Here is a 16,081-nt window from a genome sequence, read left to right on the forward strand (position 1 = left end):
CCTGCCCACTCTAAATAGGGTCTGCATCCACCGCATCAAGATGAAACAATCCAGTGCGTAAAAGCTTCCACAGAAAAGAACTTTCATACAATTAGTGTGCAATAAGGAGAAGGGAAGGAATAGGTAAAATAATTTTCACATGAAACACCCAAAGGGACTCATTCCCTTGTGGGTAAGTGCCCAGCCAAATAGGGTTGACTCAAAGCAGGGCCGCTGAGGCCCAAAATCTTGCCTCAAGTCTAAGGCACCTTCTGGTAGGGACCCATGGAAAAGAGGCAGAAAGGGTCAGACAAGTCTGGAAGGAAAAGAGCCAAATTGAAATCAAGATAAATGCTGCCATGGTCAGCCTCCCCACGGGGCCTCTCACCCACGTCTGTTTCAGGGGTCTCCTTCCACGTCCCTCAAGTCCCTGGTGCAAGTCCAAGGCCAAGAAGCCAGTGCCGCTTCTTCGCGTCTCTGTTCCATGTGCCTCCTCCTTCCCCAGTGTCCTCCGCAGCTTCTTCTCCTCCCTGCTCAGCTCCACCCTCCTTTGGGTGGGGCAGGGAGCCTGGAACCTCCCCTTTCCCTGGGGACCCCCCTGTTGCAGAAACAGACTCAGAAAGACAAAGCTACTCACGGTATAGGAAAGCCGGGGCGAGGAGAGCAACTGGGTCGCCTTCCTCCTGATACCGGAATTGTCAGGCCTAATCTCCCAGCCAGGAACGGATCCCAGGCTGCAGGGGCAGCGCTGAGCCCCGGCCACGAGACCCCCGCGGGTTGGCGTCTCACGAAGCCGCAGCAGGGACTTCGCAGACACTCAGGCGAGCAAGCGAGAAGAGGCGGGTTTGTTTAGAGAAAGAAAAAATTTATTGAGGAGAAAAAGAGCAGAAATAAAGTGGGACTCCCGGGCCAGGAAACCAGGCCTGGGAGGGGCAAGGAAGCCAAAGTGGAGTCGGGTCTCAGGGAACACAGACCTTCTGTCCCTCATTACTCTACAGCCCCACCCGGCTCTCTGTGATGGGTGAGTTCTCGGCTGTCTCACTGCATCTGCTACCCAGCGGGGGATCTTCACCTTCCTGATCTAACAGCTTTCTCTTTCCCCATTTGTTGCATCTTTATCTTTATGGCCCAGTCCTGGGATGGGCATCCCTGCATTGCAGTTCAACAGCTGCCCTTCCAAGTTGTCCATACATTAAACCCCTCTCCCTTTCCCCGATCTCCGCCTCCCTTCACCACCTGAAGGAAGCCAGGACCAGCGTTCACAGTGTTGTCCTTGGTCCTGGCATGTTTGTTTTTCCCAGTGGAATTGGTTGCATTCCTTTGCTTGTCCTTATCTCTGAAGCCTTCCTCAATTCTCCGAGGTCCCCTCCTGCAGTGTCCCTAAAACTGCCTAATTCCTGCTTGCCCTGGCTCTCACTCCGACCCACACATTCCCCTTCACCTGTGAGTTCTGAAAGATCAACAAGCAGGCAAAGGCGAGTCTAGAAGAAACAGGGGGTTTCATAGTTGACCTTCTGCCTCCCTTTGTGGACCATAACCCAGCGTGTCAGGAAGCCCTTCTCCGAGCTCCGCCGGCGGGGAGGACAACCGCGTGGGGAAGTCTCGGGAGCAATTTGTCAGGACAGAAATCTCCTGACTGGTTTGGAAACGATCTGGAAGTTCAGCAGGAGGGTGAGCGGGGAGGGAGTGGTGATGAAGAGACTTGAGTTTTATGGTATTTTAATGATTTTTAAATGATCTTTAAAGGACAGGATTTCCTTCTATCTCCATGACCCTCTCTGGGCGACACGTCTCTCCTGTTGACCTCTGGCCCCAGTAAATTAGCAGCCACCCCAGGAACAAAGTATTTCAAACTCTTCCACCCCTGCACCCCCCACTTTGCCAAGGTTTTATTCCTTGGCTTCCTGCCATTGACGATTCAGGATTTGCCCCGTCCAGGGTGTTCTGTTTTCTTGTTAGCTCCTTACAAGAGCCCGGGACCATCAGCGTTTAGCCTCAGGCAGTCCAGCGAGCTAATAGGGACGGGCAGAGGAGAGAGGGAGCGGAGGAGAGGAAATGGCAAATGGAGTCCGGACTGCCGTCACGCTCCTCACGGAGAGCCAGGAGGCGGAGACGAGATGGCTGCCCAGTCACAGTTCATACGCGCTGGACCTGGCTTTCAGATCCGGGGGTCTGTGAATTCCATATTCCAGCCACAGGCATGAGACGAACTTGTTCTGCAGAGGTCAGGCGAGCCGAGGCCCTCCCAGCTCCCCCCAGGGAGGCTGTCCACCCTGCCTGGGCTCGCCCCAGGGTCTCAGTGAGGGAGCCATGGGCGCGCGAGACGAGGGCTTTGCTACAGGGGCCACACTCAGCCCCGCGTGGGAGAGCCGGGGAACTAGGCGCACTGCTGCCTCTGGGCTGAGCCTGCAGCCTGCAGCCTGGAGCCTGGAGCCGGCAGCGGTCAGGCGGGGGGCAGTAGGGAAGTCAAGATGGCCGGGTGTGGATGAGAATGAAGTCGTTTTTGGGGTTTTTCTGTTTGGAGAGCGGGGCCCTGGGGTTCACTCTGGGAAATGTTTTACCGGCGCTCCCCTTTCAATGGCACCGGCGAGTTTTCCAGGAGTTTCTCCACCACATAGACATGTTAGTTATACCCCAAAGGGCAGGTTTATTGTGAAAGGGAGAGAAGAATAAAGGACACCTGCATGGACACCAGCGGGCAGAAAGGGCTGCCCTGAAAGGACAGGTTTGCTGAGAGAGGCCTGCATGATCGCAGGCGGGCGGCCTTGAGGAGCTGCCTCTGCTGAGGGAGGTCAGTGAGAGAAGCCCCGGCAGGTACAGGGCACGGGCGGCGGGAAGCTGCTGCCCTGCAGAGGGAGAGAATCTGCAAAAAAGAAGCACCTGCAGGGCCACAGGTGGGCAGAAGGGCTGCTGCCCCAGGCCAGGGCAGAGATTGCCCTGATGGCGTCTTCTCTTTGGGAGGGGCTCTCTTTGGGAGAGGTTTGCTGTTGATTTGGGATAACCACGCAGAACTTGACAGGAGATTCTACGCTGGCCCTCAATCTCCGTATCTTTACCTCCGCTCTGAGCCCCAAGACACTATCAGCATCTGACACTTTGCCGGGTCTGTGTCTTGGCGCCTAAGGACTTTTGGTTCCTACAGCTGGAGGAACGGCTATGTGAACCCCGTCTACCCCACCTCCAGCTCTTGGCATCGTGTGAGCCAGGTTTCTGGTCTTGTGGTGGCTCCTTTCCGGTTTTTCTATCCTTATCCTCCATCAAGAGCTGGTGCATGCTGGGAACCTGTGTCCCCCACCTGCACTCTGGAAGTCTCGGGAATCCCGTCTGTAGGAAAAGCGCGAAGCTGCCCTTGGACATGACCTGTGTGTGCATGGGCTGAGGGGGCCGCTGGCAGACGCTGCGGGAACCAGTCTGTAGGCCCCAGATCAGCAACGGAGCCACAGCAGCCTGTTTTCTAAGCCTCAATCTCTAGGTTCCCTGGTGATTTCACAAGTTCTCCTGTAACTGCTCTCTCCATGATCGACGTCAGCTCAGCAGTCAAGTCAGGTTCTGTTGTGTAGACAGACAGGTTACCCCCACTAAAAGCAAACTAGCTGCTACGTTCTTCTGCTGTCGTCAGCACAGCTGGCTCTCTCCTCCTTACACTGGCTCTCTGGTGTCTTGACAGGTAACAGCTGAACCTCTTGCCCTGCCCCACCCCCCAAAGGAAAAAAGACCAATGCTTTTGAGTCTCCAAGCCGAAGACGGCCTATTGGCCTTCCTCCCTTGTCCTATCAGCTTCAAGTCCTCGCGCTTCAGATTTGTGTACCCGCCAACCTTCCAGATTTCCTGGTTGGAGATGCAGTTTCACTTTGGGGCTACACACCAAACTCTTGCTAATGGGGTCAAGTTTTTGGGTCTGACCCAGTCAGCGAATGTCTAGTCCACCTCGACTCAGAGGTGCCATCCTCACCCTCACTCTGTGCTGCAGGCCAGCTACCACAGCTGAGCCTGAACCGGGATCTCACAGAGGGCAGCTCCTCTCAGGAAATTCAGAACTGGCTTTCAGTAGTTTTAGAAGGTAAAGGCACAGGAGACTTGGGAAAACCAGCTTTATTTACGACAGATAGGAGGCATTTATAAAATGCCAAGAAAAACCATTTCCTGTTCACTTTTTTTAAAAATCTCAGAGCCTCTGAAGCCTGAAATTTCACAAGCACCAGGAAACAGTGCCTCTCGTGAACAAGACATGCAGTTTCCACTTTCACAATGTCAGTTCCTAGTTACGTAGTTTGTCCCACTGGGCCCTTCTATTTATCAAGCCCATTCACATTGGAGTTTCTTGGGTTCCTTGCACTAACTACAGCTTCATCTCCATGTTCCCCTGAACAGGTCTGCACAGGATGTGACTACCGAGTCCCTTAATGTGTTCTTTCTCCAGGAATGATGGCAGCCAGGAAATGAGCATAGCAGCATTTGGGAATCAGCAAATTAAAGCCTTAAATCTAATGCAGACAACTCCATTTTCCTCAACTGAAATAGTGTGTTGGGTAATGCTTTTAGAAGAGATACTGTGTGTTTCTACACACAGCACACAATGTCTAACTAAATATATACATGAATTAAATAGAAATTTATTACAGGGGCCAAGCTGAGCCCCGTGTATATAGGTATCTATATACACATACATGCATCCACCTACACAGAGAGACTTGGGGAACACCTTCAAGCTATTTCCCCAAATGACTGATCTGGCCATTCCATACCCCAAAGGAAGGGGGAGGGACAAATTAATAGCCCTTAGAATTGAAACCGAATGAGAAGGTCCATGATAGTATGTCTGAGAACATATCCATTCTGAGTACACTGAATGCAAGTCGGGAATTCATAACTTCACGCAACCAGAGGCCTCTCACAAGACAGGGGGCAGGACTGACCCTGTAACCAGGGTTCACAATCTGAACTGGCCCTTCAGGACAGACAATATTGTTAGAGGAACATAATAAACAACTCAAATATGAAAAAACAAAACAAAATATAGTACAATATATAAATATTAAAGTCTTTTAGGTAAGATTTTCAGAAAACCCAGGGATAGCTTTTATATCACAAAATGGTCCATATCGCCCAAAAATGTCTTTTGATTGGACGGTAAAATAGTACTTTTTGGAAGCTAAAAACTGAGATAGAGTACAGGCCATTGGGAGTGGTAAAGCTTTAATTTCTCCAATTTTCTTCCAAATCAACTTATTACTAGGATTCTCGTGGCATAAGAAGAGGTGGTAGCTTTCCACAGGAGCACATTTGGGATTGATTTTGGTGATGTTCCAAGTTAAGGCAATGCCCCTGGGTCTCAGCACACGTTTCACTTTAAGCTCCGGCTTCTGGGGTGGAAGTGTGTCTCGGATTTTGTCAACCAGTTCAGGTAGTAGTGGTGGTGGTTCTGGGAGAGGTGGCAGGTGCTTAAAAGATTCAAGAACCTGAAAAACACATTTATGAAAAGTTGAGTGAGTTGGATTAGTGACTTCTGATTATTTTAAAGTGGTCCATTTCAATTCTACAAATATGTGTTTCCCAGTCCTCAATCCATTTACTGAAATCATTAAGGATGTTGCAAAATATGTGAGGCTGGATCTAGTCTTTTCAAGCATACACCTCTTTTATTTATTTTTTTGAGACTTATTTATTTATGCATACAAGAGCTGGGGTATAGGCCAGAGCTACCAGAGGTGAGAGGATTCACCAGAGACGGAGCGGGGAGCAGAACAGGAGGACTGACTGAAATACACTACTGAGGGGAGCAGCAGCCGAGACAGAAGAGGTCTGCTGCACCTGTGGGTAGCTCCTGGGCCAGGGATTGAACTCATGCTGCAGTGGCTGCTTATAGCTTCATAGTGCTGAGACTTAACCCCTTGTTAAGGTGGCCTAAGCCTCTTTTAAAATTAAAATTTCAACACTCTGGAGTATCACTGATCTAGATTGGGTTAGGTCACAGACATTCTGGACAATTATCCCATCTCATTTCCATTTGTGTGCCTTTCCATGGAACAATGTGTTCATTCACATGGAAGATGTCAGTGTATGATTAACACCCATTTCCTGAGACCCTCATCAACAATTGCTATTACTCTTTAATACAAAAATCTTTTTTTTTTTTTTAAAGATTTATTTATCCAAGAACCGGGGTATAGGCCAGATGCGCAGGAGGGAGATAATTCACCAGAGACAGAGCGGGGAGCAGAACAGGCAGACTGACGAAGTACACTGCTGAGGGGAGCAGTGGGTTGAAGCAGCGGGCGAGACAGGAGAGGTCTGCTTTGCCATGTGGGATTCTCACTGGCCAGCCGGGAATTGAACCTGTGCTGCAGAGGCTGCGAACAGCTTCACAGTGCGGCGCTCAACCGCCTGCGCCACCAGGGAGGCCCATACAAAAATCATTTCTAATTTGACTAAAAAAAAGTATTTGTTTTAATTCCCATAGCTTCTGGAAGTTTCAATTAAATTATTTTAATTGTGAAGATAGACAAAATACATTAGGTTGCTTTTTAAGCTGAAATGTGACCCAAATGTTTCTTCATGAGTAAAATGGATACTTCTACTCAATTAGAAATGAATTTCCCTTAAAGAGCATTTCACCTCAGTACCTGGGCTGTATTCTGTGCCACTGGAACTGTCTCTTTGGAGACTGGAACAGCTTTTGTAGGTAACTCCATGGTGGAAACTGGACTTTCTGTGAACAACACAAGGTATAAGAAATAACATTTATCTAAAAAAATCAATCCCATTGTCCATAAAGAAAAAATAGTTTACCTCTTGGGTATAATTAAATGTGAACTACATTAAAAAAAAAAAAAGAAATACTTTTGATAAACGTTCACAAGACCCAAAGGTAAGAAATACAGAGAATTTTCCATTAATGTGACAAAATTTCCCCTCTCAAGGAAAACACAACATTATGCAATTGGGAACTAGATACAATGACACATGGGACAGGGATCTACCCTCAGTGGCCTCAAGGGCAAATTCTGCTCTGGTAGGGTAACACGGTAGTCTGCAGACTTAGAGCCATTTATATCAGGTATAGACAGGTCACACATCTAACGTCTGGGGATTAAATCTGCTGCTGAGGTCTGTATTAGCCTAGAGAGAATTAGCCGTAAATTGTGGATTGTGCAAAGAGTAGGGAGAAGGGACAGAAGCAAGAATGGGAGAAAGGAAGAAAGAAACAGGGGAAGGCAGAGAAAATGTGGGGAAGGCGAGAAACAGGGTGGCCTGTAATTTATAGGCAGTAGATGTGAAAATGGCTTGGAAATAGGGGAGAAAATGTGGAATATTGAAAAGGCTTCAAACTGGCAATCAGTAGGGCTAGGTACAAAAAATTTCAACAGTTTGAACATATTTAATAAACAGTAAAACCATTTAAGATCCATCAAGTATGCAGTAACGTAACTGTTACAGTTCACGGATCTTCCCTTTTGACTGACAAGGATAACCGAGACTTTGCACTGTATTTATTAGAACAGGTAATGACATCATGGTTTTAATTTTAAGAGTCTGCATAGCCTTTTTCTAGTGGTTTAATTTATCAGAACTAGGTTCATGAAATCATTAACTATAGGTTAATTAAGAGCAGACATGAGTAAGTTCTGTTAAATTTCCAGAAGTGAACAGTTTAACACACACACTCACAAAATCCGAACAATTTCCCATAACTAACAGTCCTTCCAATTGGTCTAGGTCAAGACAGTAACTCAACTTGATGACTGAAAATAGGACTTTTATCCCAAACCAGTTAATGTCCACAGCCTTCATGTCATTAGTGACAATGTCCTGTAAATGCTCTCCAGCTTTTTCAGTCTGTGGTCATGAAGATGAGACTTGCCTTTTCAGAATTTCACATAAATCAAATCACTCAGTAAGTACACAGAATTCTTTTGCCCAGCACATTTCTGAGATTCATCCATGTTGTTGTATATAAATATTATTTATTTTTATTGCTGAGTAGTATTTAGCTGCACAGATATACCACAGCTTATTTATCCATTCGTGTGTTGAAGATTTAGGTTTCTAGTTTGGGACCCTTAAAAATAAAGTACTATGAATATTTATGTAAGTCTTTATGCATACAGGCTTTCATTTTTTACTGGAAAATACTAAGAGTGGGATAAAAAGTGTCATATGGCTAGGGTATAGTTCATGTTCTGAGAAACTGCCAACCCACTTCCAAACTGGCTTTACTTCTTCCTCCCCCTCCCCTCCTGTATGCCTCTATAATCTGTAGTAGCCTAGAAGTTTTGTCGTTTTTTTTTTTTTTCCCTATCTGCAAAGCATGAAAATTCCAGTTCTCCATATCCTCGCCAACACTGTGTATTTTCAGTTGTTTTCATCTTAGTCATATGGTAGAAGTGTTAAGGTACTCATTATAAGTGTTAATTTCCATAATGAATTACAATGAGGATGTTTTCTTGTGCTTATTTTCCATCTCTGCATCTTCTCTAGTGAGTGTCATCTTTCTTTGGTCTTAATCCTTTATTCCCTAGCAACTTAAAGGTAAAAGGGTTAGGTTATTCTAGATCTTCCTTTTTTCAATTTTTTAATTTTCTTACATCATTGTTTATTTTTGGACAGTATTGACTTCTCCCCTCAGATGTAATCCTTCTGAATGGTCACATGGCTCCTTGTGCTATTCCCACCACTGCTATATGCCTCAGATCTATAGTTGCCTAAAAGGTTCCCCCCCACATTTTACCCTTTGTTCTGTTTCCCTGTATTCCTCCTGTAAGTGATATCATGCAATATTTTTCTTTTTCCTTCTGACTTATTTCATTGAACAGAATCCCTTCCAACTCCATCTATGTTGCTTCAAAGGGCATAAGTTTATCTTTTTTTGATTGCTGAATAGTATTCCATTGTATATATATACCACATCTTCTTGATCCATTCATATATATGCATTCATATATATATATATATATATATATATATCTCATCTCCATATCTTAGCTATTGTAAATAGTGCTGCAATAAACATCAGAATGCAGTTTTCCTCTGGAATTAATGTTTTTGTGTCCTTTGGGTAGATTCCTAGGAGTGGAATTGCTGAGTCATATGGTAGATCCATGTTTAGTAATTTGAGGGTCCTCTACAGCTTTCCATAGTGGTTGGACGACTTTGCATTCCCACCAGCAGTGTAAGAGAATTCTTTTTCCCCACAACCATGCCAGCATTTGTTGCCAGTTTTGTTTTTAAATGTGGACCATTCTCATGGGTGTGAGGTGATATCTCATTGTGGTTTTCATTTGCTTTTCCTTGCTTATCAGCATTTTTTCATATGCCTGTTGGCCATTTGCATTTCCTCTTTGGAAAGTGCCTTTTTTGCTCTTCTGCCCATTTTTTGACTGGGTTACTTTGTTTTGATGAATTGTATAAGTTTTTTGTAGATCTTTGACATCAAGTCCCTAATCAGTTGTATGACTGAAAATATTTCCTCCCAATCTGTAGGGCATCTCTTCATTTTGGTTACTGACTCTTTTGCCATACAAAGCTTTTTAGTTTGATATAGTCCCAGCTGTTTATCTTTTCCTTCATATTCTTTACTTCTGGGGCTGAGTCCTCAAAGAAGTTTCTGAGATGTATGTCGTGGAGTGTTTTGCCTATGCTTTCGTCTACATATTTTATGGTTTCAGGTCTTACATTCAAGTCTTTCATCCATTTGAGTTGGCTGTACATGGTATGAATTAGTAGTTTAGTTTCATTTATTTGCATGTAACTAGACTTTCCTTTTTGAAGAACATAAACATTTAGTGCCAATTTCCCTTTCAGCACTACTTTAACTGCATCCCTTTGATAAGCTGTTTTCATTTTTACTCAGTTCATAGTATTTTAAAATTTCCTTTTTAATTTCTCCTTTGACTCATGTATGGGGTCAAAGAAATGTGTTTAGTTTCCAAATGTCTAGGGATCTTTCTGTTATTGACTACTGAGACTTTTATGATCCTGAATATGACGTTTATGATGCAGAATATGACATATGTACTTAAAAAGAATGTGTAACCTCTGTGGTTTGGGTTGAGTGCTCTATAAATGTCAAATATTTTAAATGTGGTTGATAGTGTTGCTCAGGCTTCTATAAACTTTGTCCACAAGTTGTATCAATTACTGAGAAGGAAGAATTGACACGTCCAGCTAAAAATATTTATTTCTCTAGCATTTCACTCCTATCAGTTTTAGCATCAGGAGTTTTGAAGTTTTACTGTTAAGCACGTACACATGTTGGCTTATGTCTTCCTTATAAAATGATTGCTTTTATCATTATTTCCCTGGTAATATTTCTTATTTTGAGGTCTATTTGAATACTGTTACTCCTTGCCTATGATTAATGTCTGCATGCATTTGCATGGTTTATTTCTTCCATTCTTTTAGTTTTAACCTCTTCATGTATTTATAAAGTGCATAATATTTCAGTCTTGTTTTATTATGCAGCCCAACAATAACTGTCTTTTAATGCCATGTTTAGACCATTCACACTTGTTCTAATTATCAATATGGTCAGGTTTAAATCCGCTATCTTGTCCTTTGTTCTCTACTAGTCTCTCATATTCTTCGCTATTTTTTGTGGCTTCTCTTGTATTTCAGTATTTTTAAAATTCTATGTTATCTCCCCTATTGGTCTATTAGCTAAATTTCCACTTAAAAATTACTGTTCTAGACATTATCATTTGTATCTTAAATAACATATTTAGTTAGAGGCATGACTTGCTTTGTTAAGCATGGAATATACACGTGCTGTTTTTATTTTACTGTATCTCAAATCCTCTATTATGTAATTTAGAAACTAGTTAATTATTAAAAGTGATTATTTCATTACAGGTTCCAATTCAGTTTACAAATTTCTATTTCTAATCTTCATGAAACTGGAAATTAAAGGTTTATTAAAAATCTATCATGAGGTACTTGGAGATTCCAATAGTTCCAGCCATTGTTTGGATTCAGAGATGAGAAGACAAAGGAATTGGAATACATACACCCTGTATTCATTCTATTTTTAAATATTACATTATTACCAAATGGTAACAAACAGAATTCCATAAATATTCAATTAAGATATGAAACCTTAGAACTGGTTACCAGTTCCAGAAGACTGTATTTCAAATCCTTTTGCTTAAATCTGTGAAAGAGAGCACTTCTGTCACTCTCCCTCTACAGTCGTGTTAGGCCCCAGTTCCTACAGCATGCTTTCACAGCAGCTTCTGTTATGGTTAAGGAAAAGGGTGCATCCTACAGGTTGAAAAAGGGAGATTCATAATAGGCCAAAGAACCCAAAGTTCTTTCAGTGAGTGAATGGTTAAACTATGATACAATCATATCAATGGGATACCACTCAGCCAAAAAAAAAAAAAAAAAATAGGAATGCTATTGCTACAAAAACCTGGATGATCCTCATAGGTGGGAGGTGAGGGGCAGGGGATTATACTAAGTGAAAAAGTCAATTCCAGAAAGATATATATTATATCATTACATTTATGTAATATCAATGAAATAATTATAGTGGTAAGGAACAGATTAGTGGTTGCAGGGGACAGAAGACAGGTGTAGCTATAAAGGGGTAGCAAGGAGGAGGATTGTGGTGACAGAATAGTAATCTGGTTATGGTGGCAGTTACATGAATGTACATGTGTAAAGTTACATAAAGCTATAAACTCACACAAACTGACACATTAAAATAAACTCCATAAATGGATCAAATGTACTTTGAGTTGTTATCCTTCCCACTTTCTTAAAAAAGACAAATCACTTACTTGTGTTGCAGTTCAATTGGCCTTCTTTTGTCAGATCTATCACAGAATTACGTTTCTTCTCTACAGCCTAAGAAGTTATTGTTAAAAATAAGATTTTGCCTCAATAGCAGAAAATGTTTTTTTAAAATAAACACATTATCATTCCAAATTACCAGTTAGAAGCTAGACAATGAACATTCTGTAAGTGTTTATGTTTAACTCTATGATAAAAGAGAAGTTCATGAAAAACTGTATGGGTTCTGAGAATATTACTAAGCAAGGTCAGTATGAATTAACCTGTTAAATGAACAGGGTTGCTTAGCATTAGTTATTTGACGTCAAACTCGAACCTGGTTGTGCTAACTAGTCAGACAATTTCTCAGAGAATTAATTTCCCAAAGAATGACAAAGCTGGGTCATCCAACACTAAACTTTCTGGAACTAACATATTCAAATAAATAACATTCGGGACAATATTTATTACCTACCATAACTTCAGCTTTAGCATCAGGTGAACTGTTAGAATTTCCAGAACCTGAAAGAAAATTATTAAATATGAATATCTGACAAGTTTATTAGCTTAATAATGACGGACATTGTAGCATATGAATGTTGAAATGCAATGCTAGGAATGCTAATTAATTAATTGTATAAACATAAATAGTAATTCAATTGACCTTACCTACTCCAAATCCAATAGGCCACTTCAAAAAAAATTCTAATTTTGGTTTGAAAGGTTTTCTCTTTCTATAACTTTATCTTACTAACTCTTTATTTGAAAATTAATCTATAAATTAACAGTACTAAGGAAATAAACTTGGAAATGTACATACTTTTTATTCACAGAATCTTTCTTTGGGCTGTCTGAGATGGCTAAGAAGCATTCTTTCTAGAGCCAGTAGAAAGCCTCAGGTAAGTGCCTAATGTTTCTTTGAGTCACAATCTTAATAGCCCACAACATGGAAACAATTAAGTAGCTCTAAGGGGAGGTGAAGGTTTCCGAGATTAAGATATAAATATTAAAAGAGTAAAAAATGAAAGAAAAAAATTTTATATGAGAAATTAAGGGCAAATGAGAGCAGTATTTTAAGAGAAAGGAAATTTATGGGAAGTCTGAAGTTAAAGATTTTTACACAAGTGTAATAAGAGATACTCTAAAGGAGAACAAGTCTTATTAAAAAACAAAAATTAAAAAAATCAATGATGCTAAAGAGTAGTGATTTAAATCTTAGGTAGACCATAAGATAATGTAATAAGATGAAACAAAAGGACAAAAGTCAAGTAACTTCTACCGTTAACAGAAGGCTAGGACAAATTAGTAAAAATAATATATATGGAAGCTAAGTAGTTGTATAAGTTGCAAACCTTATAGACACAAATTAAACACAGTAAAGAAACAAAACACAAATCAATAAGCATAAGATTAAAACACCTTAATTATATTAGGGAATAATTTATGTAGGTAATATTAATTAAAGATAGAAATTAAAACATTTTGAGAACAGATCTAAAATTATTTATTGAAATATACAGTTCTAGATTTTAAATAAATAGTGATTTGAGGCTTTTTAATTTGATAGATCATATTTTAATCAACTTAAGATACCTGTTGGATTTGATGTAATTGGAGTTGTCAAATTACGACTTTCCACAGAAATGAACATAACATCATCATTGTTACTAAAATGATAAAAAATTAAAAACAAAAATAAACTAAACATGCATTATTATACTAGACAGGCAATCAGAATTCTTCAAACTTGACATTTGGCTACAGACACATTTTAATGTAATATTGTGGGGGAAAGGACCCAGAAAACCCATGTGTTACCAATCAACCACCAAAAGTTCATGGATGTGGAAGACACTTTTAAATCTTAATGCACAATTAATCAAAACATATTAAGTATACACTACAAAAATACATAAAATATACAAATATTCTAGCACTTTTATGAAAATGAAACAAAACTGAAAGAAACCCATTAAAACACTTTAATTCTTACAGATACAGGACTATAATAAAGCTATTAAAAATTAATTCTGCTACTATTTTATTAGGTCACAATAGTGACCATATTGATCACTTATTACTAAACTGAGAGAATGACAAGTAATACTGATGGTGGTTATAAAATAACCTGATCAGGAAAGTTGTCTTCGGCTCCTATTTGACCCTGACTCTACTGTTAAGAGCTGGACGTTTAAATCAAAACTTTAAAAAATCTTGCCAAATTTTATTAAGCCCATAAAATTGCTAGAAAACTATTTTCTTGTGTCTATTTAGTAATTTTAGCTTTTGTATTTAGGTCTATGATTCATTGCAAGTTATTTTTGTGAATGCTATGAGGTAAAAACTGAGGTCACTTTAGCTATTTCAGATTTGTTAGAAAGATGACCGTTCCCTAATTAAATTACCTTAGCATTTTTGTTGAAAGCCACACACTATATGTATTCTAATCTATTGATTTATAAATCTATCTTTATTACACTACCATTGTATTAATTACTACAGTTTTATATTGAGTCTTGAACTTAGGTAGTGTATGTCTTCTAACTTTGTTCTTTTATGATACTGTTTCCATCTTCTAGGTCGTTTACATTTCACTTAAAAGTTTGTAAGTGGGGGGGGCAACAGTGTGGGAAGAGGGAGCACAATGGACTATGGTTTTCATGGTGGGTGTGCTACAAGGGGGGAGAGCCTATAATTAAAAAACACTAACAGTGATGTAAAACAATGGCACTTAAGTAAAAAAAAAAAATTAAAGCTTATAATCAGCTTGTTACTTTCTACAAAATAGGCAGCAGGGATTTTGACTGATATTGCATGAGCAGTACAGAAAGTACTATGAATGAAGAAACATCTTAAATTTTTTGATTCATGAATATGGCTAAATATATTTCACCATATATTGAGATTTCTTAATTTTTTTCAGCAATACTTCATACTTTTTAAAATTAATGAACTTTTTTTGGGAACAGTTTTAGGTATAGAATTCCCATATACCCTTTTCATACACATATGACCTCTAACTGTCCTATACCACCACAGTGGTACATTTGTTACATCTGATAAACCTACACTGACACATCATCAATATCATCATCATCACCACCTGATGTCCATAGTTTTTATTAGGGTTCACTCTTTGTTTTGAACATTCATACATGGGTTTTGCTAAATATATAACATGAATCTAGCCCCTGCCTAGCTGTACTCCAATTATATATTTTAGACAACCTGATACTATTTCACAGATCTGGTTCTCTTCATTTTATTTAAGTCTTTTTTCTCCCCATAATTTTGTTTGAAGTTCCTCTTGCTATTTTATTGATTTTTTTTAAAATCAGTAATCTATTGTTAATCCTATCCAATGCACATTTCTCTTTTTATTATCTTTTCATCTCTATTTCAATTTGGGTCTTTTTAAACATCTTGCAGTGATCTCATCATGTTCATATTTTCCTCTATATTGTAGGATATTTTGAGTATATTGATAGTTATTATTGTTGTCTGCAAAGCCCATCAACTATACTAGTTCGGGGTTTGTTCCTATCACTCTATTCCTTGTGTAGATAATGGGTTTTGCTACTTCGTATGCCTGGTAATTTCATTAGATGTCACACATTGTAAAACTTATGCAGCTGTATGATGGATATTTCATTTCTCCAAAGAATGTTGGACTTTGTCTGACATGCAGTTAAATCACTCAGGATTAGTCTGAGTCCTATAAATCCTTTTAGCTTTTCTGGGTAGATGCACTGGGGTCTTGAGGATTAATTTAGCTCCTCTTACAGCCACACTCTCTGAGGAATCTCTGTTTTTCATGATACTATAAGGTCTCTCAGTACAGCCAATGGAGAAGCAAAATGTTCCCAGTTGTGTGGTCTTTATGAAATGTTTGGCTTTCTTCTTTCCAGTGGTTCTTGTTCTAGTCTTCTACAGTTTTTTATCATTTGGATATGTAGATTTGTATTGAGCAAATCCAATGATTCAAGGATTTCCTTTGTAGATCTTCAGAGGCATGTATGCAATTTCCTCTCCTCATTATTCTGCCTTACAAGTTCTAGCCAACTCAGACTCTCTAATATCTGATCTAAACACAGCAAGATCACTAGGCTATTTGGGCTCCTTCTGCTCTTCATCCTGGAACATGCCTCTAGGCTGTAGCTGGAATTATGAATGCATTTCACTTTTTTCCTTCTGTTAGGGAACAGAATCTTGTGTTTTCTGCTGAAAAATGTCAGAACAATTTTTTTTTTTTAAAAAGATTTATTTATTTATACATATATGACCCGGGCTACAGGCCAGATGTGCGGGAGGGTGAGAGGATTCACCAGAGACA

At 40.2% G+C, this 16,081-nt stretch overlaps 1 protein-coding gene and 1 long non-coding RNA gene across 3 annotated transcripts in view; one reads left to right on the plus strand and one right to left on the minus strand.

Annotated features, from left to right (window-relative positions):
* The first annotated feature begins 599 nt into the window (after nucleotides 1–599).
* Nucleotides 600–16,081, plus strand: part of LOC129145535 (uncharacterized) — a 33,241-nt gene continuing 17,759 nt past the window's right edge. The window contains exons 1-2 of the long non-coding RNA XR_008551256.1: nucleotides 600–1,000; nucleotides 12,582–12,647. This is a non-coding gene — a long non-coding RNA (uncharacterized LOC129145535). The remainder of the gene's footprint in view (nucleotides 1,001–12,581; nucleotides 12,648–16,081) is intronic.
* The window catches only part of ATF7IP2 (activating transcription factor 7 interacting protein 2), a 40,226-nt gene continuing 28,175 nt past the window's right edge, over nucleotides 4,031–16,081 (minus strand). For both annotated transcript variants that reach the window (XM_037507617.2, XM_037507615.2), the window contains 5 exons: nucleotides 13,342–13,415; nucleotides 12,224–12,270; nucleotides 11,757–11,823; nucleotides 6,603–6,688; nucleotides 4,031–5,438 (listed from right to left, as the gene is read on the minus strand). In XM_037507617.2, coding sequence (XP_037363514.1) covers nucleotides 5,025–5,438; nucleotides 6,603–6,688; nucleotides 11,757–11,823; nucleotides 12,224–12,270; nucleotides 13,342–13,415 — 688 coding nt within the window. In that variant the 3' untranslated portion in view covers nucleotides 4,031–5,024. The remainder of the gene's footprint in view (nucleotides 5,439–6,602; nucleotides 6,689–11,756; nucleotides 11,824–12,223; nucleotides 12,271–13,341; nucleotides 13,416–16,081) is intronic.

This window comes from Talpa occidentalis, unplaced genomic scaffold (assembly GCF_014898055.3).
Source record: "Talpa occidentalis isolate TD23 unplaced genomic scaffold, MPIMG_talOcc4v2.1 talOcc4.12, whole genome shotgun sequence".
NCBI classification, from domain to species: domain Eukaryota; kingdom Metazoa; phylum Chordata; class Mammalia; order Eulipotyphla; family Talpidae; genus Talpa; species Talpa occidentalis.